Source organism: Salmo trutta, chromosome 2 (assembly GCF_901001165.1).
Source record: "Salmo trutta chromosome 2, fSalTru1.1, whole genome shotgun sequence".
Lineage (NCBI taxonomy): Eukaryota > Metazoa > Chordata > Actinopteri > Salmoniformes > Salmonidae > Salmo > Salmo trutta.
This window is the reverse complement of record NC_042958.1, coordinates 70,416,045-70,441,439: the sequence shown is the minus strand read 5'-3', so window position 1 is coordinate 70,441,439 and position 25,395 is coordinate 70,416,045. Positions and strand designations below refer to the sequence as shown.

The window sequence follows — 25,395 nt, the reverse complement described above, 5'->3', positions numbered from 1 at the left end:
AACAGTCAGAACAAAATGACAATCACGTCCATTGCTTGTTTATACGTGCAAATTAGAATGGATGTTTATTTCTTGAAACAGAATAAATTCCCTCAACACCAAAGTCAGGGCAGAACAAAATTGTGTTTATTTTACTCTTTGGTATTCTTTATACATAATTGCATAGCACAATGGTGAAAAAACATTGTAAAATCTTTGGCTCTACAACTGCGATACATGGTAGCCTCAAATTTAAAATAGACAATATATCAATATAGAAATGCAATAGCAGTGATAATTATACTTTGCAATGTAAAGCAAATATATTAAATGGGTTTTTATTAAAAATCCTTCATCAAAATGTTCATAAAAAGGTTCCATTCGATACCATCAAAAATGTAAATTTCAAATAATTCAGTGGTCAATATTCCATTTGATAGGTCATGGATTTACATACACCATGTGATAACAACTTTCAATTATTTTCTCTTTGGAAAACTTCCTCAAACGTTTAGCTATGGCTTCTGCATTGGTCATCTATGTGTCTTGGAGATCTATGCTCCCTTCTCACTCAAATATTTTTGTTGGCCTCTGTCACGCTTAGATTTCTGTGTACCTTGCGGACAAAACTAGTTGAAATGTTCATTATGACATAATTTCAACCAGTTTTGCCTGCATAGTACAAGTCTAATAGAGAATTGGATTGTCTTAGCCTTTTCTCTCTCTCCCTTTCTCTTTCTAGTCGCCAATGTTGTCTTATAACCCAGAAAGAGTCCAGCTCTGATCTCTCTCTCATTCTCTGCGACAAAACAAAATGGCTGACAGATATTTGTTCAACTTCGCAACTAGAAAAGAGCTGGGTCGTATTCATTAGGCACCAAACGCATTGAAACAGGGACGGACTTGGACTTGTCCAATAAGAAATGCTCATTTCCGTTTTCTGTTGCAAAACATTTTAAATTGTTATGTGCCCTAATGAACACGACCTACACCTGGTATGGGAGTTATGGAAGAAGAAAACATAGGATGGGCAGCATCCTTCTCGGTGCTCAGCCAAAGAGTTTGATGAAGCAGGGGTGGCAGTAGGGCTTGTTCTCCTGCTCTTTGAAACAGCCCTTGCTGAGGGGCTTGAGGCAGAAGTGGCACACCAGGTGGTGCGGGTGGAATTTGGCACCCATGGCGGTGACGCAGCGGCCCAGGATGGGCTGTTGGCATGCCTGGCACATGCTGCCGCGCGACTGGTGGTAGTGGGCCTCGCACAGCGGCTGGCCCTCGTGCTCGAAGAAGCTGCCGTTGACGAAGGGGCAGTAGCACTCCTGCAGACACGACAAAAGGCAAAGGGAGTTGAGTTGGAGATGAACATGTGATAAAAAAAAAAGTGTGGTGCGTGGTTTGTGTGGTGTTCAATTCACATTCGTAACAAGTGTCCTTGTTAGGCCAATCTTTGTCCTTATTGACATAAAGACACAGACCCCACCCCCGACACACACACACACACACACACTTACCCTGCACACAAAGCACTGCGGGTGCCACAGGGAGTTGAGGGCAGAGATGTAGTTCTCCAGGATTGGCTGGGTGCATCCTTGGCAACGGGAGGCGAAGAGGGACAAGAAGCACTGCTGGCAGTACTGCTGACCCTCGCGGTCATGGAAACCTACAGAGAGGGGAGGAGACACAGGCGGTTAAGTATTATGTAAAACAAATCAAGAAACATATAGAAAATGTATTCCAAATACATGGTAGTACATTTACATTCACTCATTGAAATATATGCCAAAATACATGCCAAATTGGAAGTAATGAAGTAATACGTGTGCGTAAGCCTCAGTAGTAGGGTCATTCCATGAAAAGAGGGCCTTTAGCGTAGTGTAATCTGTGTAATATTTTTTTTATTTCACGTAATTTTTACATATTGTTATAAAAATGGTAAACTTCATAAAAAACACGAACCAAATACCCAAACACATAATTTTAGAAACGGCAACGCTCTCAGTATAGTGATGCAGGTCTTTAGATGTACACATGAAATTCCGAACTTTATGTTATATTCCATTTTTTTTTACTTGAGCGATAGTTTTCCGTATGGGAGCATGCACATGCTTTCTCGTTCCCATTATAGTGATAGAAAGCAAGCTTAACAAAAAGACAAAAGTTGTTCAAACATTTCTATCCCATCTATCTATGGGTAATAGGTTTGACGTGTTATGCTCAACGCAAATGGCCAAAAAGAGTAGAACCAGCTCACCTGCTTTAACACTATGATTTGACTCTTACCTGTTCAAAGTTTCTTTTTAATATTTATTTTAAAAGGAATGGTTTCCCAATATTAAAATGAGAGTTCAGTTCACGAAACAGGATTGACCTTAAAATGAGGGACAAATGTAAATGAATCACATAAATAATAATCTTAAAAAATTACTTTGTCAAAGCAACAAAAGAACTAGGGCAAAAAAAAGATGAGAACAAAAGAAGATGGTGAATACTTGGGGAAATATAGGGGTTAAGTGGGTTAAAATCTTCCTTGAAGTCAGAAAAACAGGAAAATATATTTATATTATTAAAAGACACTTCATTTAATACAACAGGCTTTTAAAATTCAATATTGGTGCACAATTTCTTTTTCAAATATCAAAGGGCTGCAAAAGGCACTCTATTCTTGGAACATCAAAGTAATTGTATTTTCTGGTGTTGTATTGCTGAGGACCATGGAACAAAACAACCGATAGTTCATTATTGTCTACATCCCAGTGTGGCCCTTGGCAGGAAGCGTGGGTTTATTACCTTCCTCTCCGAATGCCCGGCTGCACTTGACGCAACAGAAACACTCCGGGTGCCAATTCTTGTCCAGGGCGGTGACCATTTTCTACACAGGCAACACAGAAAACGTTTTTTTATGGCTTCAGGTGGCATACACACGTTGTAAGGGCTGTATAACTAAGGCTAATATCACTGGACATGTTAATGAAAACGAGAAGGAGTGTAATGGAGGAAATTAGATATATACAGTAGGTAAACGCAATGTATTAATTGTGACACCGTTTTATGTAAGTACATAGACATTTGTGGTGAAGTAGACAGTATACACACTCCTGCATACACACAAACAAACACACACACAGTGTCAGGTGGAGATTTTACATTGAGTATGGGCTTGTTGCAGTGTGCGCAGTGGGGAGAGTAGAGGGTAAAGTAGTCCGACTCGCAGTACGGCTGACCGTCCTTTTCGAAGAAGTTCCGGCTGCCCAGTTCTGTCTCACACTCCGAGCACACAAAGTGTTCTGGGTGCCATACCCGCCCCAGAGCAGTCACCACCTGGAGGGTCAAAGGTGAAAGGTCAGTCATTTAATGGCTTTTCGCACTACTGAACCGAATCGAGCCAGGCCAAACTGTACTGAGCTGGCCTGGTTACGCATCCACCATAGTTACTGGAACCATGTTGCACAGTATTAAAAGAAAACATTCGAGCCAGCACAGTGGGGTTTGGGTTGGCACAAGTGTGAAAAGGGTACTGGCTTGCCCATAGATTAAGCACAAATGTGGTGCATTTCATGTGAAACAGAACAAAGTTAAGAACGTTCTTAGCAAAAATGGTTATGTTCTACAAGGTACACGAAGAATCTCCACAATGGGACAGTGTTGAGCGATCACCTGTCCTACAACCGGTTTCTGACAAGCCGAGCAGCTACCCTTGGAGGACGTGGGGACTCCCTGCCTGGTTAAATCCGATTGGAGGAGCCCCAGCATGCTGTCCAATGAGCCGCCGGAAGAGGCTTGTGGGGGCGGGACCGAATGCTGTGGTACTGTGATCACTGGTGTGACAGCTGGAGCTGGCTAATAAGAGAGAAGGAGAGTTAGATACCATACCAATGATCACCTGTGACACAAATGTCAATGTGATTAGGATGCATTAGGACCAGAGAGTGCACGGTGATTCTTGTCATGCTTTTGAATTAGTTGAACTGAACGGGCGTTCCGAGTCGTCTATGTTGCAGTCGCACTGCACTGATTATTAGATCTCACAATACCTGGTGAAGTCATCAGGCATTGTGAGATCTGAACCCATATTCACATAGCATCTCAGAGTATGAGTGCTGATCTCTGATCGGTTTTGCCTTTTAAATAAGAGGGGGGGATCTGATCCTAGATCAGCACTCCTACTCTGGGAAGCTTTGTGAATACTGCCCTGAGACCAGTAACATCTCAGGGAACTAAATCAATATGATATGGCAATGAGTCATTCCGACTCATCGACTGCAATAAAGAGGACCTGGAACACAACCGTTGACACTGGCAAGCAGACAGGGAAGGACAGAGACAGACAAGCATATACTTGTAAACAGAGAGTAAAGCTCAATTCAGAGTGCACAGCCGCAGAGACGCGACAGTCCGCGCGGCCCATTTACGAACCTCATTTAACTGGCTGTTATCAAGTGGCGGGCGACGTACGTCACAATAGACCGCATGGCTCTGCGGCTCCACAGTTTTGAACTCTGTAGCGTTCTTAATGCGTAGAGCATGAGTGGATAACGATAGACAAGCAGAGAGAGAAAGAGGACTATATATAAATGCAATGCATCAAGAACATTGTACTGTATATACAGTATTATAAGATGATCTGCAATATTTTCGTGGTGCAAAAGAGCATAGATCTATGAAAAAAAAATACAGTAAACATCATTATAATCTGGCAGCGGGATTTCATTTTTTACAACAATGTGTGTTCAGCAAACTGAGCGATAGCCTAGTGGTTAGCGTTGGGACAGTAACCGAAAGGTTGCTGGATCGAATCCCCGAGCAAACAAGGTAAAAATCTGTCGTTCTGCCCCTGAGCAAGGCAGTTAACCCACTGTCCCCCGGGCGCCGAAGATGTGGATGTCGATTAAGGCAGCCCCCCGCACCTCTCTGATTCAGAGGGGTTGGGTTAAATGCGGAAGACATATTTCAGTTGAAGGTATTCAGTTGTATAACTGACTAGGTACCCCCCTTTCCCCCCAATGCATAAAGAGATGTCCCCTTATCACACACTTTGTTGAAGGAAAGTTTAAAGTTCAATTACACTGCCAGATTATAATGAGGTTTAAAGTATTTTTGCACAAATCTGTACTCTTTTGCGTCACAAAAATGTTGCCCGTAGTGAACTAAACTGTGCAGTAGCGTACAGGCTGTAGTGGTTAATGTGAAGTGTACAGGTTGGTAGTGGGACTCTTACTGTGCTCTGGACTCTGAAGTCAGACAGAGAGGCCATGAGTTTGTCCAGCTCAAGTGTAGCTGAGGTGGCTGACGGCTTCACCGAACTGAATGAATTAATACATTTATTTTATCATTTAAAACACAGGTTAAGCTTTTCCAGTTGGAGAGACAACATTTCAGACATAAAAAAGGATAAAGGATGAGCACAACTAGAGTACAGGATCGTGTTCATTAGTCAAATGGAAAAAAAATTGACTGAAACAGGGAGAGACTACCTTGACTTAAGAAAATAATAAACATTCATTTTTCATTGCAAAACATTTGTAAAAGCATTCCCTAATGAACACAACTTTGGGAGGAGTTAAAGGGGCAATCGGCAGTTGCTACATCCATATTTGGACTTATACATTAATCATATATACCCATTGATTCTTGAAGAGAATCTAATTTATAAATGCCTCATGAGCTTATTTCAACTGTTGTACCCCATTAGTACCCACAATATAAGCTTGTGTTACTCCAATGTTTGAAAACATTGTAAATGTAAACAAATACTATAGAGCTTCAAAACATGCTTAAAACTATCATTTTTATATCTTGGATGGTCAGTGATTGCATCTATAGCTCAGTCTAAGAATTTGAGAGTGATTACATTTCTCCAGGCCCATCCTTCAGCTTTTTACCAAAACTTTGTTATTGCTTCAACTGCTGATTGGTCGTTTAACTGAACACATAGCACTAAACACACTTCAACTATAGTAGGAGCATTAAAAAGACAGTATTCTGGAACAAAATAGGATGCATTCCAAATGGCACCCTATTCCCTATATAGTGCACTACTTTTTACAAGAGCCCTAGGGTCCCTGGTCAAAAGCAATGTACTATAAAGGGAATAGAGTGTCATTTGGGACACAAGCCAGTGTTTATGCCTTTAGGGCAGGGGAGATTTTATTTGGTCCCCCAAGTTTTATGAACACTTTTATATATATACAGTGGCGTGCGAAAGTATTCACCCTCCTTGGCATTTTTCCTATTTTGTTGCCTTACAAACTGTAATTCATTTTTGGGGGGTTTGTATCATTGGATTTACACAACACAACACTTTGAAGATGCAAAATATATTTTATTGTGAAACAAACAAAAAATAAGACAAATAAACAGAAAACTTGAGTGTGCATTACTATTCACCCCTCCAAAGTCAATACTTTGTAGAGCCACCTTTTGCAGCAATTACAGCTGCAAGTCTCTTGGGGTATGTCTCTATAAGCTTGGCACATCTAGCCACTGGGATTTTGCCCATTCTTCAAGGCAAAACTGCTCCAGTTGGATGGGTTCCGCTGGTGTACAGCAATCTTTAAGTCATACCACAGATTCTCAATTGGATTGAGGTCTGGCCTTTGACTAGGTCATTCCAAGACATTTAAATGTTTCCTCTTAAACCACTCAAGTGTTGCTTTAGCAGTATGCTTAGGGTCATTGTCTTGCTGGAAGGTGAACCTCCGTCCCAGTCTCTAATCTCTGGAAGACTGAAACAGGTTTCCCTCAAGAATTTACATATTTAGCGCCATCCATCATTCCTTCAATTCTGACCAGTTTCCCAGTCCCTGTCGATGGGATGGCGTTCTCGGGGTGATGAGAGGTGTTGGGTTTGCGCCAGACATAGCGTTTTTCTTAATGGCCAAAAAGCTAAATTTTAGTCTCATCTGATCAGAGTACCTTCTTCCATATGTTTGTGGAGGCTCCCACATGCCTTTTGGACGAACACCAAACGTGTTTGATTCTTTCTTTCTTTATGCAATGGCTTTTTCCTGGCCACTCTTCCATAAAGCCCAGCTCTGTGGAGTGTATGGCTTAAAGGGGTCCTATGGACAGATACTCCAATCTCTGCTGTGGAGCTTTCAAGCTCCTTCAGGGTTATCTTTGGTCTCTTTGTTGCCTCTCTGATTAATGCCCTCCTTGCCTCTGATTAATGCTCTCCTTGCACACAATTTTTTGAAAAAACTAATTTTTTTCATTTCACTTGGACTATTTTCATTTCACCTATTTTGTGTATGTCCATTACATGAAATCCAAATAATAATCCATTTAAATTACAGGTTGTAATGCAACAAAATAGAAAAAACACCAAGGGGGATGAATACTTCTGCAAGGCACTGTATACAGTACCAGTCAAAAGTTTGGACAAACCTACTTATTCAAGGGTTTTTCTTTATTTTTACTATTTTCTACATTGTAGGATAATAGTGAAGACATCAAAACTATGAAATAACACATATGGAATAACGTAGTAACCAAATCAAAATATATTTTATATTTTAGATTGTTCAAAGTAGCCACCCTTTGCCTTGATGACAGCATTCTCTCAACCAGCATCATGAAGAATGCTTTTCCAACAGTCTTGAAGGAGTTCCCACATATGCTGAGCACTTGTTGGCTGCTTTTCCTTCACTTTGAGGTCCAACTCATTCCAAACCATCTCAATTGAGTTGAGGTCGGGTGATTGTGGAGGCCATTTCATCTGATGTAGCACTCCATCACTCTCTTTCTTGGTCAAATAGCCCCTACACAGCCTGGGGGTAAGTTGGGTCACTGTCCCATTGAAAAACAAATTATATTCCCACTAAGCACAAACCAGATGGGATGGTGTATCGATGCAGAATACTGTGGTAGCCATGCTGGTTAAGTGTGCCTTGAATTCTAAAAAAATCACAGACATTGTCACCAGCAAAGTACCCCCACACCATCATACCTGCCCCTCCATGCTTCACAGTGGGAACCACACATGTGGAGATCATCCGTTCACCTACTGTGCATCTCATAAAGACCAAAAACCTCAAATTTGGACTCATCAGACCAAAGGACAGATTTCCACCGGTCTAATGTACATTGCTCGTGTTTCTTGGCCCAAGCAAGTCTCTTCTTCTTATTTGTGTCCTTTAGTAGTGGTTTCTTTGCAGCAATTCGACCACGAAGGCCTGATTCACGCAGTCTCCTCTGAACAGTTGATGTTGAGAGCTAGTTTCATCAAAGCACTTGATGGCTTTTGGGACTGCACTTGAAGAAACCGACCTTCATGTCTTAAAGTAATAATGGACTGTCATTTCTATTTTCTTATTTGAGCTGTTCTTGCCATAATATGGACTTGGTCTTTTACAAAATAGGACTATCTTCTGTATACCACCCCTACCTTGTCACAACACAACTGATTGGCTCAAATGCATTAATAAGGAAAGAAATTCCACAAATTCACTTTTAACAAGGCACACATGTTAATTGAAATGCATTCCAGGTGACTACCTCATGAAGCTGGTTGAGAAAATGCCAAGAGTGTGCAAAGCTGTCATCAAAACAAAGGGTGGCTACTTTGAAGAATCTCAAATATAAAATATATTTTGATTTGTTTAACACTTTTTTGGTTACTACATGATTCCATATGTGTTATTTCATAGTTTTGATGTCTTCACTATTATTCTACATTGTAGAAAATCATAAAAACAAAAAAATGCCCTAGAATGAGTAGGTGTGTGCAAACGTTTGACTGGTACTGTATATTTTTTCAATCTCATAAAATACTCTAAAAACACCAGAAAATCAGCTACCAGTAATTTTAATTATGAAAATCTGTTCTCAAGTATTGAATGCATAATAGAGAGACATTATCATATACAAATGGTAGCAAGGTCCGAAATTATCGTTTTAGTCAAACATTATATCTGTTTGAGAATCTTGCGGTCAATTTGCAGTCTACAAATTATATTCCGGCCCCCCGACCATCCGTTCAGGAAAAAAATTGACCTGTGGCTGAATCTAGTTGATGATCACTGCTTTAGGGTATATGGAGGGTGTATATGAGTACCTGGGGTAGGGTGTTGTGACCTTGTCCTTGGACCCCTGGAACTCTTTTATCTTGTCCCTCTCATCCTTTTTAGTGGTGGGAAACTGGGCCAGAATCTCATCTACCAACCAAAGACAAAGATGAGCACACAAAGCATGAATACCACATGTTGAGAAAATGTTGCTCGCACACACACACACACACACACACACACACACACACACACACACACACACACACACACACACACAACAGTATGAAGATGACCTTTAGCAAACACTGTCCAGTGGAGGCTTGTGAGGGCAAGCCTATACTGACCTGTGATGTTGAACTGGGTGGCGTTGAGCTCCTGCAGAAGGTGGTCCAGTTCGCTGAGACCCCCTCCTAACACAGAGGAGGAGGAGAAGGCCGGAGGGGGAGGGTCCGCCGTGCGGGGGGAGCGAGGCTTATTCACTGTGCTGGAGGGGAGATAGGGAGAGAGAGGGTGAGAGAAAGAGAGAGTGAAAAGGAGAGAGAGAGAGATGGGGAAAGAATGTTATAACTCAAAATAATAATTGTGTCCTTCAAACTTTGCTTTGGTCAAAGAATCCTCCATTTGCAGAAATTACAGCCTTGCAGACCTTTGGCATTCTAGTTGTCAATTTGTTGAGGTAATCTGAAGAGATTTCACCCCATGCTTGCTAAAGCACCTCCCACAAATTGGATTGGCTTGATGGGCACTTCTTACATACCATACGGTCAAGCTGCTCCCACAACAGCTCAATAGGGTTGAGATCCGGTGACTGTGCTGGCCACTCCATTATAGACAGAATACCAGCTGACTGCTTCTTGCCTAAATAGTTCTTGCATAGTTTGGAGCTGTGCTTTGGGTCATTGTCCTGTTATAGGAAGAAATTGGCATACAGGGTATGGCATGGCGTTGCAAAATGGAGTGATAGCCTTCCAAGATCGCTTTACCCTGTACAAATCTCCCACTTTACCACCCCCAATGCACCCCCAGACCATCACATTGCCTCCACCATGCTTGACAGAGGGTGTCAAGCACTCCTCAAGCATTTTTTCATTTCTTCTGTCTCACAAATGTTCTTCTTTGTGATCCGAACACCTCAAACTTAGATTTCTCTGTCCATAACACTTTTTTCCAATCTTCCTCTGTCCAGTGTCTGTGTTCTTTTGCCCATCTTAATCTTTTCTTTTTATTGGCCAGTCTGACATATGGCTTTTTCTTTGCAACTCTGCCTAGAAGGCCAGCATCCCGCAGTTGCCTCTTCATTGTTGACGTTGAGACTGGTGTTTTGCATGTACTATTTAATGAAGCTGCCAGTTGAGGACTTGTGAGGCATCTGTTTCTCAAACTAGACACTCTAATGTACTTGTCCTCTTGCTCAGTTGTGCACTGGGGCCTCCCACTCCTCTTCTATTCTGGTTAGAGCCAGTTTGCGCTGTTCTGTGAAGGGAGTAGTACACAGTGTTGTACGAGATCTTCAGTTTCTTGGCAATTTCTCGCATGGAATAGCCTTCATTTCTCAGAACAAGAATAGACTGATGAGTTTCAGAAGAAAGTTCTTTGTTTCTGGCCATTTTAAGTCTGTAATCGAACCCACAAATGCTGATGCTCCAGATACTCAACTAGTCTAAAGAAGGCCAGTTTTATTGCTTCCTTAATCAGAACAACAGTTTTCAGCTATGCTAACATAATTGGAAAAGGGTTTTCTAATGATCAATTAGCCTTTTAAAATGATACACTTGGATTAGCTAACACAACGTGCCATTGGAACACAGGAGTGATGGTTGCTGATAATGGGCCTCTGTACGCCTATGTAGATATTCCATAAAAAATCGTCCGTTTTCAGCTACAATAGTCATTTACAACATTAACAATGTCTACACTGTATTTCTGATGTTATTTTAATGGACCAAAATGTGCTTTTCTTTCAAAAACAAGGACATTTCTTAGTGACCCCAAACTAACATTTATAAATATAGTGTATATAAAAATGTACCTGATGCCCTGCTGGTTTGTTACAGGAATGCACATTCTTGGCACCCGAATAATCCGGACCCTGTTTGCAAACCCTCTTAGGGTAAAACTACTGAAAAATAACCCTATCATGTATAAAGTGTAAACTCCACAATGTATTTACATTGGGACACCGCAAAACCAATATTCGGAAGCAAGTCTTTGGCTGGTTTTTTCACATCAACAAAAGACCATCAATCCAAGTAATTCAATCAAGTTCGGGGGAAATCATGCAATGTTGTCCATCTAATCTGATATCATACCCATGTGAACCTAAATGGATTATTATAATTTGTGGATAACATGGGTTCATGCAAGGCCTATCGAAGCAAATACATTTTCAAGAGAGATAGGGTTGGCAGGATCCCAAATGATCCAGATTTGAGAATATTAGCAGCATATCCAGAGACCAAAAAACTGAAGGGACTTGTTTTATTTGCAAGGGCTATTGAGTTGAGGATTGTGTGTTGGTTGCTTCATTGCATGCTTCTATCCAACTGTTGCCAATCGTAGGTTATGTATCCTACTGCGTCAGACAGGGCAGACCACCAAAAGGCCAAAGCTTACCAAAAGTAACATTTGAAGAAAGCGGCAGTAGCCCAATGATAATAGTAAAATTATGCTTTGTTACATGTAACCACACAGTTTGGCAATTTTGGACTGACAGTGAAGCAACCACCACAGAATCATCAACTCAATACCCCCTGCAAATAAAAAATGTGTCCAGCTGGTCACCCTTCCTCCGACCAACAGCGAGGTGGAGCTCCGGCTGGAGGCCCTTGCACCAGCGATGAATGAGGTGGAGCTCTGCCTGGAGGCCCTTCCACCAGCGAAGAACGAGGTGGACCACCAGCTAGAGACCCTTCCAACAACAAACAATGAGGTGGAGCTACGTCTGGAGGCCCTTTGACCAGTTAAGAATGCACATTTTTACAGTAATATACTGTTAAACCAAGTTTCTTTGGAATTTACAGCAACATACTGTAACGTTTTTACAGTAACCTACAGGTAACGGCTGCCAGTAAGTTACAGTAAAAACAAGTTACGGTTTAAACAGGGTAATGTACTATTATGATGACGACTATTATGATTTTATTTCACATTAAGTTTAAAAAAAATCTGATATTGACAAGATTAGAGATGTATGTCACAAAGGCAAACCCCATTACAGTAAACATGTATCCAAAATGAAGTTACCAGCATCTTTTTGATGGGGAGGGGTTCCACACTGATGTACTAAAATTGCGTTGGGCAACGCAGTACTCAAATACAATAATATGTGCCATTTACGTAACAGGCGCTTTTATCCAGTGACAACAGTGAATCCATACATTTTTGTATGTGACCCCAGTGGGAATCGAAACCACAACTCTGGTGTTGCTAGTGCCACGCTCCTACTAACTGAGCCACACAGGACCACTACAATACGTAAGTACAATACAATACTCTAAAATACAATACAGGTAGAAGGTCCCCATGAGTGTGCCAACCTCCTTCAGGCCATGGATGAGGCATGCAATGACATCAATCCCGACCTACTGTGTCAGGCTTGGATTCTCCATGCCAAAAGTTTTTTCTCCAGATGCATGAACAATGAGGACATTTACTGTGACGTCGATGAGAACCTACGCCCAAATGCTCAAGACAGGCTTGAACCAAACTAGTGCCTGCTAATAAACATTATTTATTTATTTTAAACCTTGTTTCTTTCAATTATTTAATTTGTTTCATTTGATTACAGTGCACCTACAGTGCCTTCAGAAAGAACACTGAACAAAAATATAAACAAAACATGTAGTGTTGGTCCCATGTTTCATGAGCTGAAATAAAAAAAACTAGAAATGTTTCTTATGCACAAAAAGCTTATTTCTCTCAAATCTTGTGCACAAATGTTTTATATCCCTATTAGTGGGCATTTCTCCTTTGCCAAGATAATCTATCCACCTGACAGGTGTGGCATATCAAGAAACAGCATGATCATTACACAGGTGCACTTTATGCTGGGGACAATAAAAGACCACTTTTTGTAACAAAACAGCCACAGTGCAATTGTTTTGAGTTTTGAGGGAGCGTGCAATTGTCATGCGCACTACAGGAATGTCCACCAGAGCTGTTGCCAGAGAATTTAATGTTCATTTCTCAACCATAAGCTGGCTCTAACGTAATTTTATAGAATTTGGCTGTACGTCCAACCGGCCTCACAACCGCAGACCACGTGTAACCACGCCAGCCCAGGACCTCCACATTCAGCTTCTTCACCTGTGGGATTGTCTGAGAGAGTATTTCTGTCTGTAATGAAGCCCTTTTGTGGGGAAAAACTCATTCTGATTGGCTGGGCCTGGCTCACCCATGGCTACACCAGTGCCCAGTCATGTGGAATCCATAGATTAGGGCCTCATTTATTTATTTAATGATTTCCGTATATGAACTGTAACTCACTATAATATTTGAGTGTTGAATCTTGAGTTTATATTTTTTCTCACCCATCAACACACAATACCCCAGAGATCATCAACTAGATTCAGCCGCCAGAAGATTTTTTCTTGAGTGGATGGTCAAGGGCTGGAACATAATTAGAAATCATTTGTAGACTGCAAATTGACCTCAAGAAGCACAAACAGATATAATGTTTGACTAAAATATAATCATTTCAAAACTTACTTACATTTGTATACGATCGTGTGTCTCTATATTACGTGTGGGAATACTTGGTAACAGTTGTCTTAAATTAAAATCACTTGGACCTGATTTCCTGGTGTTTTTACACTCTTTTATGCCCAACAACAAAATTTGACAAAAATACAAAAAATATATACAGTACCAGTCAAAGGTTTGGACACACCTACTCATTCAAGGGTTTTTCTTTATTTATTGTAGAATAATAGTGAAGACATCAAAACTATGAAACAACACATATGGAATCATGTAATAACCAAAAAAGTGTTAAACAAATCATAATATATTCTTCAAAGAAGTCACCCTTTGCCTTGATAACAGCTTTAAATACTCTTGGTATTCTCTCAACAAGCTTCAACTGGAATGCTTTACAACTGTCTTGAAGGAGTTCCCACATATGCTGAGCACTTGTAGGCTGCTTTTTCTTCACTCTGCAGTCCAACTCATCCCAAACCATCTCAATTGGGTTGAGGTCGGGTGATTGTGGAGGCCAGGTCATCTGATGCAGCACTCCATCACTCTCCTTCTTGATCAAATAGCCCTTACACAGCCTGGAGGTGTGTTGTGTCATTGTCCTGTTGAAAAACAAATGATAGTCCCACTAAGCGCAAACCAGATGGGGTGGCGTATCGCTGCAGAATGCTGTGTGCCTTGAATTCTAAATAAATCACAGACAGTCTCACCAGCAAACCATCTCCACACCATCAACTCCTCCTTCTCCATGCTTCCTGGTGGGAACCACACATGCGGAGCTCATCCGTTCACCTACTCTGCGTCTCACAAAGACATGGCGGTTGGAACCAAAAATCTCAAATTTTGACTCTTCAGAACAAAGGACAGATTTCCACCAGTCTAATGTCCATTGCTTGTATTTCTTGGCCTAAGCAAGTCTCTTCTTCTCATTGGTGTCCTTTAGTAGTGGTTTCTTCGACCATGAAGGCCTGATTCATGCAGTCTCCTCTGAAAAGTTGATGTTGAGATGTGTCTGTTACTTGAATTCTGTGAAGCATTTATTTGGGCTACAATTTCTGAGGCTGGTAACTCTAACTTTTCCTCTGCAGCAGAGGTAACTCTGGGTCTTCCTTTCCTGTGGTGGTCCTCATGATAGCCAGTTTCATCATAGCGCTTGATGGCTTTGCGACTGCACTTGAAGAAACTTTCAAAGTTCTTGAAATTTTCCTGATTGACTGACCTTCATGTCTTAAAGTAATGATGGACTGTCGTTTCTCTTTGCTTATTTGAGCTGTTCTTGACATAACATGGACTTGGTCTTTTACCAAATAGGGCTATCTCTGTATACCAACCCTACCTTGTCACAACACAACTGATTGGCACACCCGTTAATTGAAATGCATTCCAGGTGACTACCTCATGAAGCTGGTTAAAACAATGCCAAGAGTGTGCAAAGCTGTCTACAAGGCAAATTGTGGATACTTTGAAGAATCTTAAATACAAAATATACTACATGATTCCATATGTGCTATTTCATAGTTTTGATGTCTTCACAAAATAGTAAAAAATAAAGAAAAACCCTGGAATGAGTAGGCGTGTCCAAACTTTTGACTGGTACTGCCCTGCCATACCCCATAATGACAAAAGTGAAACCATGTTTTTGAGAAATGTTTGCAAAGTGATTGAAAATGAAATACAGAAACAAGTCATTTACATAAGTATTCACCCCCCTGAGTCAATACTTTGTTGAAGTATAAGGGTTAAATAAAATAAAAATAAATTAAATCTACTTGAAAATCTATGGCAAGACCTGAAAATTATCAGCAACAGAATTTTGAAAAGAATAATGGGCAAATGTTGCAAAATCTAGGTGTGGAAAGCTCTTAGAGACTTACCCAGAAGACTCACAGCTATAATCGCTGCCAAAGGTGATTATAATATGTATTGACTCACGGGGTTGAATACTTATCTAATTAAGCTATATTCCTGTTTTATTTGTCATCTTTTAAATTTTTTATTTTTTTTACAAATGTTAGAATCTTTCTTCCACTTTGACATTACAGTATTTTGTGTAGTTTGTTGACAATGAAAGAACCAATGGGATGCTCGAGGGGGAGCGGAGGGCGTTCCTGCAGGAATGCCTACACGAAGGAACGCCCACACGAAGGAACGCCCACACGAAGGAACGCCCACACGAAGGAACGCCCACACGAAGGAACGCCCACAAGAAGGAACGCCCACACGAAGGAACGCCCCGAATTGCAGGCTGCAGCTGCACACTATTGGTGAAAATAGCACCAAAGCAAATAAAAAAAATTTGAACATAGTGGGCTGTTGAGCTAAGGAAAGCTCCCACTTTTTTTAACACATATTTATTGGTAACGTTCAGACTCCCATCTGTGCTTTAGCTGTGGCACACGCTCAGTATGTCACCAAAAGTTTGGTCGCAGCCTTTTTGACAACAATCTACAGAAGTAAATTCATTAAGATTTAAGCTGTGGTGTAAGACAGATAAGGATGTTTTTAATAGACAGTAAGGGAGGGATAGTTGGATATTTCTTTACAGTAAAGTATGGCTGAAACTAATAGCAGTGTTTTCTCTCAAAGACCAAGAGTACTGAAGAAAGAATACTGATTCTACAGACCAAAACAAATCTAAAAGTAGTATGCACTGCAAGCATATCTCTCTCCTATTCCTTCATTACTTACTTACAAGTCAGACTTTTCTGGTATATTATGTGTTTTATTTAATATCGTTCACTCAATTCTTGACTGTTACAACTTGGACTCTGAGAGAGCAACAATTTATCACCAATATTACTGTCAATCTTTCTTGTAAAATCATTCTGCCACGCCCTGACCTGAGAGAGCCGTTTTTCTCTGTTTAGTTAGGTCAGGGTGTGATATGGGGTGGGCATTCTATGTATTTTATTTCTATGTTTTGGCCAGGTATGTTTTCCAATCAGAGGCAGCTGTCTATCGTTGTCTCTGATTGGGAGCCATACTTAGGCAGCCTTTTCCCACCTGTGTTTGTGGGTAGTTGTTTTCTGTTTTACCTGACAGAACTGTGCGCTTTCGTTTCCATTGTTTATTATTTTGTTTAAGTGTTCTGATTTAAATAAATAATCATGAACACGTGCCACGCTGCATCTTGGTCCCCTCATTGCGACGGTCGTTACACATCCAGTGTTTCCGCTGCACTCAAGGTGTGCCATGGCAAAATCATTGACCCTACGCAACAACAAAAAATATGGAACATGAATAAATATTTCTGCTGAGGCGCATTTTGAAGATGCTAGAACATTCCACGTGTATTTTTCCTCTGCAAACAAAACAAGTAATTATAATAGAAAAATCGAACAACCCCATAGTAGGATAGTTTGGATGTTCTTCCGGCGCCGACAAAGATGGCCGCCTCGCTTCGCGTTCCTAGGAAACTATGCAGTATTTTGCTTTTTTATGTGTTATTTCTTACATTGTTACCCCAGGTAATCTTAGGTTTTACTACATACAGTCGGGAGGAACTATTGGATATAAGAGCAACGTCAACTCACCAACATTACGACCAGAAATACAACTTTCCCGAAGCGGATCCTCTGTTTGGCCTACCACCCAGGACAATGGATCAGATCCCAGCAGGCGACCAAAAACAACGACGCCATAGAAGAAGGGGCAGACGGAGCGGTCTTCTGGTCAGGCTCCGTAGACGGGCACATCGCGCACCGCTCCCGAGCATACTACTTGCCAATGTCCAGTCTCTCGACAACAAGGTAGACGAAATCCGAGCAAGGGTAACATTCCAGAGAGACATCCGAGACTGTAACGTTCTTTGTTTCACGGAAACATGGCTCACTCGAGACACGCTATCTGAGTCGGTACAGCCACCTGGTTTCTTCACGCATCGCACCAACAGAAACAAGCATCTCTCTGGTAAGAAGAAGGGTGGGGGTGTATACCTTATGATTAACGAGACGTGGTGTGATCATAACAACATACAGGAACTCAAGTCATTTTGTTCACCTGACTTAAAATTCCTCACAATCAAATGCCGACCGCATTATCTACCAAGAGAATTCTCTTCAATTATAATCACAGTCGTGTATATCCCCCCCCCCCCCCCCCCCCCCCCCCCCCCCCCCCAAGCAGACACATCGACGGCCCTGAAAGAACTTCATTGGACTCTATGTAAACTGGAAACCACATATCCTGAGGCTGCTTTTATTGTAGCCGGTGATTTTAACAAGGCTAATCTGAAAACAAGGCTCCCCAAATTCTGTCAGCATATCGGTTGTGCTACCAGGGCGGGCAAAACCCTAGACCACTGTTATTCTAACTTCCGCGACGCATATAAGGCCCTCCCCCGCCTTCCCTTTGGAAAAGCTGACCACGACTCCATTTTGTTGCTCCCAGCCTATAGACAGAAACTAAAACAGGAAGCTCCCGCCCTCAGGTCTGTTCAACGCTGGTCCGACCAATCGGATTCCACGCTTCAAGATTGCTTCGATCACGTGGACTGGGATATGTTCCGCATTGCTGCGAACAACAACATTGACGAATACGCTGACTCGGTGTGCGAGTTCATTAATAAGTGCATCGGTGATGTCGTACCAACAGCGTATATTAAAACATTCCCCAACCAGAAACCGTGGATTGATGGCAGCATTCGCGCAAAACTGAACGTGCAAACCGCTGCTTTTAATCAGGGCAAAGTGACCGGAAACATGACCGAATACAAACAGTGTAGCTATTCCCTCCAAAAGGCAATCAAACAAGCTAAGCGTCAATACAGAGACAAAGTGGAGTCGCAATTCAACGGCTCAGACACGAGAGGTATGTGGCAGGGTCTACAGTCAATCACGGACTACAAAAGAAAAATCAGCCTCGTCGCGGATCACAATGCCTTGCTCCCAGACAGACTAAACAACTTTTTTGCTCGCTTTGAGGACAATACAGTGCCACTAACACAGCCCGCTACCAAAACCTGCGGGCTCTCCTTCACTGCAGCCAACGTGAGTAAAACATTTAAACGTGTTAGTGCAGGCCCAGACGGCATCCCCGGCCGCGTCCTCAGAGCATGTGCAGACCAGCTGGCTGGTGTGTTTATGGACATATTCAATCAATCCCTATCCCAGTCTGCTGTTCCCACATGCTTCAAGAGGGCCACCATTGTTCCTGTTCCCAAGAAAGCTAAGGTAACTGAGCTAAATGACTACCGCCCTGTAGCACTCACTTCCGTCATCATGAAGTGCTTTGAGAGACTAGTCAAGGACCATATCACCTCCACGCTACCTGACACCCTAGACCCACTCCAATTTGCTTACCGACCCAATAGGTCCACAGACGACGCAATCGCCATCACACTGCACACTGCCCTAACCCATCTGGACAAGAGGAATACCTATGTAAGAATGCTGTTCATCGATTACACCTCAGCATTTAACACCATAGTACCCTCCAAACTCGTCATTAAGCTCGAGACCCTGGGTCTCGACCCCGCCCTGTGCTACTGGGTCTTGGACTTCCTGACGGGCCGCCCCCAGGTGGTGAGGGTAGGTAACAACATCTCCACCCCGCTGATCCTCAACACTGGGTCCCTACAAGGTGCGTTCTCAGCCCTCTCCTGTACTCCCTGTTCACCCACGACTGTGTGGCCATGCATGCATCCAACTCAATCATCAAGTTTGCAGACGACACTACAGTGGTAGGCTTGATTACCAACAACGACGAGACGGCCTACAGGGAGGAGGTGAGGGCCCTCGGAGTGTGGTGTCAGGAAAATAACCTCGCACTCAATGTCAACAAAACAAAAGAGATGATCGTGGACTTCAGGAAACAGCAGAGGGAGCAGCCCCCTATCTACATTGACGGAACAGTAGTGGAGAGGGTGGAGAGTTTTAAGTTCCTTGGCATACACATCACGGACAAACTGAAATGGTCCACCCACACAGACAGCGTGGTGAAGAAGGCGCAGCAGCGCCTCTTCAACCTCAGGAGGCTGAAGAAATTCGGCTTGTCACCAAAAACACTCACAAACTTTTACAGATGCACAATCGAGAGCATCCTGTCGGGCTGTTTCAAATCAATTTATAACATTTTTGACATGCGTTTTTCTGGATTTTGTTGTTGTTATTCTGTCTCTCACTGTTCAAATAAACCTACCATTAAAATTATAGACTGATCATTTCTTTCTCAGTGGGCAAACGTACAAAATCAGCAGGGGATCAAATACTTTTTTCCCTCACTGTATTCCTCTCGTGGCGCATTCATGTTATAAGTGCCATAGGGAGGGAAACATGCATTGTGAGCAGGACAATGCACAACAATTCTTGCAATCGCGAAAACAGCAGTTTTAATTGCTTTTGTTGAAAAGAGGGGAATCCCAGCTTTCCATTCCTACTTTATTTATTTCTCAACTCCTAAATATGCGCAAACTGCACCATTTTAAACCCGGGATTTTAGCAGAAGCATGTTTTAAAGCACATTACCGCTCCGCAATTTACAGTGAGTGTATAGGGGAGAGTGGGACTAAATGTAACACCGGTCAATTGTAGGGTGACTTGGGGTACAACGCCTTTCTACCTCAAAATAGTTTATTTTGAATGATTTAAAAAATTGTGATGAGACAGATAAACAGGGAAAGTGTTGGGGGAAAAATTGTGACAAAGTGGTTTCTGTGAGAACCCGGGTGGCGAGTTACCCCAAGTTACCCTAACAGGTAGGCCTACATTATATTCAGCGTTTATGCAAGTGTTTTTGGGACATAAAATTCATTGATATGAAAATATATAGTTAAAAGATCACATTTGAGATCTGGCTAATGATTAGCCCAATAGGGTAAATGCAGATAGGCAACCCCATGCTTCAGCTTATTTAATTGCACTTTGCTGCATCAGTTGGGCTAAAGGTGATCATGTTTATTGCTAATAGCATACCTGATAATATAGACCATGCATAGGCTATATACTGTACATGGCCCAATATGTTAAAATCATTTTAGCAAATGATTTTACCAATGTGTTATTGGGCTAATTTCTGGAGGAGGAAATTCTATTTTAGATGCTGTCAGCATACTTATTTTCATTCATTTTGGAGTAGAATTTCCTTTTTGTCCAGAACTGAGCTCCTAAGTCCTTCTACATAAGAATGTAGAACTGAGACCCCCCCCCCCAGCCTCGACCATATCCCCCCACTGCATAAGAATGTAGAATTCACAAAAAAAGCCAGGGCCATAAACATTATTTCATATAGGGCAGGTAAAATAATAGCCTGGTGGAACCAGCTTAATCGCTGCTGCTTTGACCACTCTGTTTTACATAGTAAAGTAACTAATAATAAAGGAAAATAGTACCTGTATAGTTGTTTGTCTGGGTTTGGGTTCTGAGAACCATTGGACTTCATTGCAGCAGACACCGTCTAAAAGAAAAGTTTGGCACATTATAAAAATAATTCACTTGTTTTTCAACCAGAAAGTCAATCTTCACTTTTGCTCTGAACTCAATGCTCACCCATCAACACAATACGAGTTATGGTACTTCATAACTATTCTATAAAAACATTTAACTTTGACAAGTTGAGTTTCTAAGCAGGGTCTGATCCCTCCTTACTACCTATCCTCTTTTAGCATTTTATAATTTTCTACAGTATGAGACACTTCCAACAGCCTGTTCTATGTTGACTTCTTTCTTTTACCTCACCTAGAGTAGGTAGAAGTTGGCCCTCACCACTGATTCAGGCTCAGATATATTTCCAACCCTCCTAATGGTTAAGGTTTGGGGCTAAGGTAATCTGATCCAAGTTGTTAAGTCTACCTCAAAACTCTTAAAATGTTTCCTATCTCAAACCTCTTACCTGCTGGGGTGTGTAAGCTGGAGGCGGTGGCCTGGTCTGGGCGTTGTCCTGAGGGCTGGCAGGCGCGGGGTCAGATGCCGCCGGGGGATCAGAGGTAAGCAGGACTGGGCACCTGGCCAGGGGAGAGCTGGTGCTCTCTAGGTCAGCGAGGAGGGCGTCTACAGAGTCAGAGAGGATGGGAGTGTGCATAGAAATATAATCTATCGATTTTTTGAGATTCTATTTCAATGGGAGTCTTTGTAGAGGAATTCAAGATGTTGTCATTCATACTGTGCAGTCATTCATTTTGCCTCGGAGGGTGGTTAGCACACAGGTATTGGCTGATACCTATGTTGATGGTTAATGCTGGTTAAATACAAGAAATTGGAGAAATGGGAATGGGAATGGAAATTATAGAAGGAAAGTAGGAGCAAATAACAAAGGGACACATGGAGGAGGTGAGGACATAGAAGCAAAGTATTTTGACACACTGAGATACTACAGAAAGAGGGTGAAACACACAAACAAACATACATACAGACAGTTACGTACCAAACACAACAATACGAGGACTGAGAGGGTAGTTAGGTGAGTCAGGATCTCCTGAGGGTAGACAGACGGACTCAGTGACCAATCAGAGAGATGCAAATCAGACGCAGGCAGCAGAGAGGACACAGAGAGGCGGGCCAATTAGAGCGAGAATAACACATTGACCAATCAAAGCAAGGGACATCAAATGAGCAAACAAGCTAAAGTCACATGAAAAATATAACATTTCTGTAGACCTTTCTGGACATGCCAAAGTGATAAGGAAGCAGTGGAGGAAGGGTGTTCGTCAACTGATATCGAACTCAAACTTCATTTTCACGAGAAGTACATGCCATTTTAGTATTCCTCCATGGCATACTGCATTTTACAACACTTGATTGACATCATGGATGTATCCCTTTTATGGCCAATACCAGGACAATGTGTCTTATTGGATTATTAGACAAGCTTTTCTCCTAACTTACATGGTTTACTTTTGCAAACCATGCAGAATCTGAAACAATACATTAATTATCAAACCATATTTCCAGGAAAATCTATTTTGACAATAATATTTGTGGAAGCTGCACAGAGCATCACTTCATGCAACTTTTGAGCAACTTTGAAGCAATTTCAGAGCAAAATAAGGATATTTTGGAAAATGGCTGCTTTACATTCTCAAAATGTAATATTTAGTTGAGGTCAGTGTATTTATTTTAGAGTTTATATGTACGCCACATTCATAATTTCTTGGTAAGTGTTAGACATATTAAACCTACATAAGACTGGGGATGGTGAGACTGCCTTTTATCATCACTGTCTGTGGTCATTTCTCCCACTGATGATTCACACTGGTACAAACATGTGGAGAGAATGTTGTTCACTCGCGCACACACACACACACACACACACACACATACACACACACACACACACACACACACACACACACATTCTTTCTCACTCTCTCCCTCTCTTACACACACACTTACAGACTGGACTGCTCATATAAGGAGTTGAAATTCTCTCAATGTGAAATATGACCATATTTAGAGCTCTGCCTGCCGACTGTTTGACTTGGCCATAGCCTCTCTTAACAAGTGGTCTCGCTGAAAAACCCCACAAGTCACACCGACCAAAGAGATCAACTTACAACATAACACACAACACTACAGCATAAACACACTGACATAAACAGTGTCCCCCTATTTGAGAAACACGTCGCCAGTCACCCGGCAACAACTGAACCTTGAAGTGAAATCCTATCCAGATGTGCTGAACCAGATGCAGACATTCTTCCTCGTGCTTGCTAAGCATAAAATCCCTCCGTTTTGAAATATGTTGCACACACTACTCTTCGAGCGAGTAGGCCACAAGAGCAAATGCTTTGTTCTCTGGTCTGGTGCAGCACACAACCCTCCTATTTTCACTTAACTTCATGCGTCTTGGTGAGCCATCGAGGCCCTAGGCTATTTCGGTGCTAGATGAAGAGGGCTGGGACATCGCTTTCCATTCTGAAAGTTGCCACCATTTTTAAGAAAAGAGGGATATATGTATTCCTCAACTTCTGTATCAATAGTCATTCGAAAGGGGCTCTTCTAACTATTAAATCCGCCCAGTAGTTCACTAACACTAATGATAGTCACACTCTTTCCCCCTGATGGCTGAATGAATTACATTGAGATCTTTATTATGTTATGAAGCTCACTAAAGTCCATCTCTGACTCATCGATAGCATTATAGACATCCTCCTACAGAGGATGTCCAAGATCTAATTTTGATTGAATTTGTGGTTAGAGCTAGAAGCACTGCATGTTGACATAGGACACAGTTACATTAGTATACTCCTTGTTTTCCTGGCTTAGAGTTAAGGGAGCATGCTGTTTTACATTGCTGGAGTGGTAAAACAAAAATGTCACAAAATGAAGCTTTTCCCGATCTTCTTCCCTCCCTTAAAAAAGAGGAGCACAATGTAGAGAAAGCAAGATTTGAGTTGGAAGATAATGTTTGAGTTGTTCTATGGTTAAAAATGTTATTCAATTGAGACCAGCAGATTTTCACTAGATAACGATCTCTCATAAACATGGATTATAAGAGACCACCCATTCAGTAGCTACTAGCTAGGCCTACATCTAATGTAGTCGATATACTGATAAGTTCAAAAGCTAACTCTATAGGCACAATAACAAAGACTTGAGGATAAGGGCTGTTTCTTTCAAGTCTAAAATGACCTGCTATAAGTACAATATTGCTTGTTTAATAGGAATAGGACCCCAGATGCATTTTCAAACATCGAACTATTTATAGGTAATATCTTATGCCTAATCATGTTCCTATCTATTATCATAGATTATGAGAAAACATTGTTTTCTAAACTATTCCATTTCAATGTCCTTTTACTTTTGCTCCAAATTCCAGCAAAGATGGATCTCTTTCAAGAAAACAAAATTTTTACTTTTTTCAATGCCTCAGTACTCCAACCATCGTTCTTCAATTCCATTAGATAGCGAAGCACGTAGCTACAATGTTTCAAAGAGGGTCAATTTGCAATACATACCCAAATCATCCATGGTAAATTCTAAAATTAGCTTTTTTTCCCCTTGATGTGAGAAAAGATTAATATGATCAGCATCGGCTTGTAGTGGATGGTTTATTCTATTGAACCTAGGTCGTCAAACGTCCATGTATGGCTGGATATATTATCTCTGTAACAGGGCTATTGTCTGCGTTGGCCCCGAATAACTTTTTGGATTCCGTTATCTACTAACTATGCGAGTATAAAAAAAAGGGCGTCCCGTTTCTTTTCCTCCACGACTCTCTTCCTGTATTATGCCTACTGGTACCACAGACTGGAGAAGGCGTAGTTAAATTACTGCGGTTACAACCAACACGTTATATATACACACTAGATGACAAACAGAGGGCGATGCTTTGAAGCCACCGCGCCTCCATCTTGGCACTCCCCTAATGGGGTTAAACATATTTTGGAAGCAATAAAAAGGCATTAATTAAAGTGAACATTTGTTTTTGACACGTTTATTATATTATAGACACCTTAATGCATACTTTCAAAGTATATTCTGTGAGCTAAACATATAAATAAAAAATGAACAAATATAAAAACAATTTCCTTAAAGTATACTTTTTTTAAAGTTACGTTATTGTCCCCACTACAATTATTATTAATTTTACTTAAATACATGTTATTTTGTCCATTTAATTGAAATAATGGAGAATTCCTTCTTCTGGGGAGTGCCAATATGGCCGACCGGTACCTTAAAAACCTCTCACTGGCAAATACATAGTATTTGTAATCCAGGTTTTATATACACCACTTGTTACAACCCCCCATTTACCCGACAAATGAGGTCACCTTTTACATTCC

The 25,395-nt window shown here is 41.4% G+C and overlaps 1 protein-coding gene across 3 annotated transcripts; it reads right to left on the bottom strand.

Moving 5' to 3' along the window:
- Positions 1-35: 35 nt before the first annotated feature.
- Positions 36-24,860, bottom strand: LOC115162217 (transforming growth factor beta-1-induced transcript 1 protein). 3 transcript variants are annotated; one of them, XM_029713307.1, is made up of 13 exons: positions 24,568-24,860; positions 22,035-22,085; positions 21,504-21,661; positions 21,004-21,068; positions 9,326-9,465; positions 9,029-9,128; positions 5,192-5,276; positions 4,390-4,482; positions 3,631-3,813; positions 3,121-3,294; positions 2,764-2,845; positions 1,488-1,636; positions 36-1,295 (listed from the first exon to the last, which is right to left on the bottom strand). In XM_029713307.1, the coding sequence occupies exons 1-13, from the start codon at positions 24,578-24,580 to the stop codon at positions 1,029-1,031; spliced, it is 1,560 nt and encodes a 519-aa protein (XP_029569167.1). In that variant the 5' UTR covers positions 24,581-24,860; the 3' UTR covers positions 36-1,028. The 3 variants fall into 3 exon arrangements, with proteins under 3 accessions (XP_029569167.1, XP_029569187.1, XP_029569177.1); XM_029713327.1 differs by lacking the exon at positions 4,390-4,482 and having other exon boundaries at positions 24,568-24,859; XM_029713317.1 differs by lacking the exon at positions 22,035-22,085 and having other exon boundaries at positions 24,568-24,859.
- Positions 24,861-25,395: the final 535 nt, after the last annotated feature.

Bases quoted from the DNA above. Each gene is read 5' to 3' on its own strand.
- LOC115162217 (XM_029713307.1), bottom strand. The intron at 2,846-3,120 runs GTAAAATCTCCA...TTGCCTGTGTAG, and splicing joins GCAACAAGCCCATACTCAAT to AAAATGGTCACCGCCCTGGA. The intron at 1,296-1,487 runs GTAAGTGTGTGT...TCGTGTCTGCAG, and splicing joins CGCAGTGCTTTGTGTGCAGG to GAGTGCTACTGCCCCTTCGT.